The sequence below is a fragment of the Hyaena hyaena genome, unplaced genomic scaffold, assembly GCF_003009895.1.
Source record: "Hyaena hyaena isolate Hyena2069 unplaced genomic scaffold, ASM300989v1 scaffold_1042, whole genome shotgun sequence".
In the NCBI taxonomy this organism is placed as follows: Eukaryota; Metazoa; Chordata; class Mammalia; order Carnivora; family Hyaenidae; genus Hyaena; species Hyaena hyaena.
The window spans coordinates 115456-119683 of NW_024081668.1; the positions used below are offsets into that span (position 1 = coordinate 115456).

At 35.3% G+C, this 4228-nt stretch overlaps 1 protein-coding gene across 1 annotated transcript; it reads left to right on the forward strand.

The window, feature by feature from the left end:
* Positions 1-314: 314 nt before the first annotated feature.
* On the forward strand, positions 315-2420 carry LOC120223718 (olfactory receptor 11H6-like). Its single transcript, XM_039221945.1, is given in 3 exon segments — positions 315-363; positions 1506-2392; positions 2394-2420. Coding segments are annotated over 3 exon segments (963 nt in total).
* Positions 2421-4228: the final 1808 nt, after the last annotated feature.

Below are 4228 nucleotides of genomic sequence, written 5' to 3' on the forward strand. Positions count from 1 at the left end.
TCTAGAGAGCCACTCCCCAAAGATGATCTTTGCACAAGTAAAAGGGCTTAATATTTCAGTTGTTCATTTGGTTCTGTGGAGATCATGAGACTATAATTCTCTTGTCTACTGTCAGGTGTCCTTTTGCGTTGTCAGTTTATATAAACAAGAGAACTGTAAGAGGGCAAGCCCAAAGAGGTCCATGACTGATTTCAAAATGTTGTTGCTCTTAAAAGGGTCAGCACTTCATATGATTCCCCACAATAATGCATTGAACACAGTTGTATTTGGCTTTTTTGAGATCTGAGATTAGAGTTTTCACTCTGATGTAGAAGATGGTGTTCAGCCATACAGATTTCTATAATACCCATCTTGTGTCTTCAGGTAAGGTAAAGCTCACAGGACTCAAAGCTTCTCTATTTTCTCCTTCCACCCCTCTCTAGTTTTTATTATTTTAAATGCCACTTATATGTGAATTATTAAAGTATTTGCTTCTCCAGATTCAAAGCTAATTTTTTTTCTGAGAGCTTATAGAAAATGTTACTTCAAATTTACTAGAATTCTTAAAGTAGTTTGCCAGTTCCCCGTTGGTATTGCTCTGCATGGAAGTTAAGGCCCTAGGTCAGGGAGAATTCCAGTAAGCGAATGTGAATAGACCTTCCTTCAGTGAAGCTTCAAGTGATAGACTGTCTATCATTTTACTTTGTATTAAATTTAAGGGATAGGAGATAACGTATTGCTGTTTGAGATTGCAAAATTTGAGGAACAGCTTTGGTAAGTATATCCAACTCTGGCATATCTTTATAAATGATACATATTAGACTTTAATATCTACTGAAGCATTTGCTATCAACTGTAATCACTTGAAAACATCACACATATTAAGTGTTGATTGTGACGTATGGGCAGTTACAGAGTTACTTAAGTTTCTTTGTAAAATAAGGCATGTTGCCAGTAACTCTTTTCGAGTGTATTTTTAGAAAGAGAGGAATTGAAATATGAAAACTTCTGATAGATTTTTATTTTAACATTGATTTATGATCTATTCTAAAATGAACATACGAATATTTCACATAATCTAACACAGTAAAACTAAGATCAGGTAAGTTTCAAATGTTATTTAAATCTATCTATATTGTCCTCATAAGCTTGACCTATTTCACAAATAGATCAAAGAATATTAAATATCAATATCATCACTATCTTTGTAGGTTGCAACCACTTAATTATTTATCTGTGTTTATTCAGTCCTTTCATTCACTGCCTTTTCTAAAATTGTAAATCACTGGGCACTCTTGACTATTGTTAATACCAAGTAACTTTAATGGTAAACCTTAGCATGACAGCAGAGTTTTCACTTCTATTTACTGTATTCAGAAATACTCATGACTATATGAAAATCATGGACATATCAATGCATAGATTATGGAATTTTGTTATTTATTGACACTGGAATGATTTGATCCTAAGAAAGGGATCTGCCCTAATTTCTATGCTTGTAATATGGAAATCTGTTATTTTTGCAGCAGTACAAACAAATGAATATTCCAACATAAATAATTGCTCTAGCTCTGTGAGGAAATTCATCCTTTTAGGCTTCTCTTATACCTGGGAAATTCAGATTCTCCTCTTTTCAGTCTTCTCTGGGACATATATTCTGACACTAACTGGAGATCTTTGTATTATCTGTGCTGTGATGTGGGACCATCAACTACAAACTCCAATGTATATCCTGCTGGCCAATTTTTCCTTCCTGGAGATCTGGTTTATTACTTCTACTGTCCCTAATATGCTAGCCAACTTTCTTTCTGAGACCAACACCATTTCCGTCTCTGGGTGCTTCCTCCAGTTCTACTTCTTCTTCTCCCTGGGCACCACTGAGACCTTCTTCTTGTCTGCCATGGCCTTTGACAGGTACCTTGCTATCTGCAGGCCGCTGCATTACCCCACTGTCATGACAGTTCAACGCTGCATCAGAATAGGATCTGGGTGCTGGATGTGTGGCTTCCTGTACTTCCTCTTGCCTATTTACCTCATCTCTCAGCTCTCATTTTGTTGTCCCAATACAATTGATCATTTCCTGTGTGACCCAGGACCTCTTATAAAGCTGTCCTGTGTGCCAGCTCCTGCCACTGAGATCATCTGTGCTATCTATAATTCAGTCCTCATTTTCTCCACCTTATTCTTCATTACCAGCTCCTACACCTTGGTGATCAGAGCTGTGCTGAGGGTCCCCTCAGCAGAAGGTCGGCATAAGGCCTTCTCCACATGTGGCTCCCATCTGGCTGTGGTGTCCCTATTCTATGGCTCCATCATGGTTGTATATGTGAGCCCAACAGCAGGCAATCCAGCAGGGATTCAGAAATATGTGACTTTGTTCTATTCTGTGTTAACTCCACTCTTCAACCCCTTGATCTATAGTCTTCGAAATAAAGAGATGAAGATGACTCTGAGAAAGTTATTTAGAATGGTAAGATTCTAATAATCTCACTAGTCATAGGCATGGAAGAAATCTTTGAAGACCTTTTGTTTACAATTGAAATAATATATGAGAAATAAGTAATTAAAAATTGGCATTCAATTGTATTAACTGATTAGGAATATATCTTTTTGGAAGAGAAGAACATATTCAAGTATAATTAAATATTATTTAGTTAAGTTTCCATTTTGTTATTAGAGAAAATGTACATTGAACTTAAAAATTTTCAAAGCAAGGAAAAAACTATCCTGTATCTTTCTGACATTTAGATTTAATACTAGTTAATATTTTTCTGTCCATATTATAGTCATATACATATTTATCAATCTGTATTATATTTTACATTTATTAATATTTTTCAAGTGAGTCAAAAGAACATTTTATTTTAATTCCTGTGTCAATATTAAAAAACATAAGATACACTGACTTTTGAATGTTGATTTATCATAAATGTATTTCTTCCCAATTTCTCACCAAGATTTAGTTAAAATACTCCTAGTATGTAGATCCCTCTGGCTGCCAATTTTTGCATTTTATATATACACTTTCAAGAATTATTTTTAATAGCTCTATTTTGAATGAACCATGCATTGTGTTTTCTAATACCACTTGTGCCTTACACAGTTTAGGAGACAATCACCTGTGACTCATAGTGCTGTTACATTTAAAGAAAATGTTAGATTTGCTTCTTCCAATTATCTCAAGGCACTAGAATCTCATACTGTCCAACAGAATTCTCTTTATTCCACAAAAAGATGCTGGACCCATCACTCTTCAATCTCACCTATTGGTTTCTAGACCCTGGAATTATTAATCTACTTTCTGTTTCTGCAGACTGACCTATTTTGGATGTTTCACATAAATGAAATCATAGGGTATGTAGCCTTTTGTGACTGGCTTCTTTCATTTTGTGTAATGTGTACAAGGGTCACTTATGTTGTAATATGTATCAGTACTTCATTTCTTTTATGGCTGGATAACATTCCTTTGTTATATATATATCATCTTGTGTTTATCCATTCAGTAGCTGATGAATATTGAGTTGTTTCCATTTTTTACTTATGAATTATGAATTACCATGTTTTTGTGTGAACATACATTTTCACTTTCCTAGGGTATATCCCTGGAAGTAGAATTTCTGGCTTATATCTGAACTCTGTATTTAATAGATTGAAGAACTGCTGACTGTTTCCCAAAGTGGTTGCATTTTACTATCATATAAGCCCATATGACTGTTTTATTCTTTCTTTTTCTTTACTTTCTCTCTTTGCTTTCTTTCTGTCTGCTTTTTTTTTCTGTATTCCTGTCTTTCTCTCTTTTTTTCATTTTAGCCATCCTTGTAAGTATGAAGTGGTATCTTATTGAGGTTTTCATTTGCATTTTTTAATGATATTGAGTATGTTTCCTTATGCTTATTGGCCATTTGTATGTCTTAGAGAAATATATATTCTGATCCTTGACCATATTTTAGTTGAGTTATGAGGCCTGGCTTTCTTTTTACAGTTGTAGATCTTTATATATTCTTCTTTTTTTTTTTTTTTAATTTCTAGGAGAGAAAGAGACAGTGTGAGCAGGGGAGGGTCAGAGAGAGAGGGAGTCACAGACTGAAACAGGCTCCAGGCTCTGAGCTGGCAGTCAGCACAGAGCCCGACGTGGGGCTCGAACCTACGAACCGCGAGATCATGACCTAAGAGAAAGTCGGCGCTTAACCGACTAAGCCACCCAGGCGCCCCAGATCTTTATATATTCTTGATACAAGTCCTTTTATCA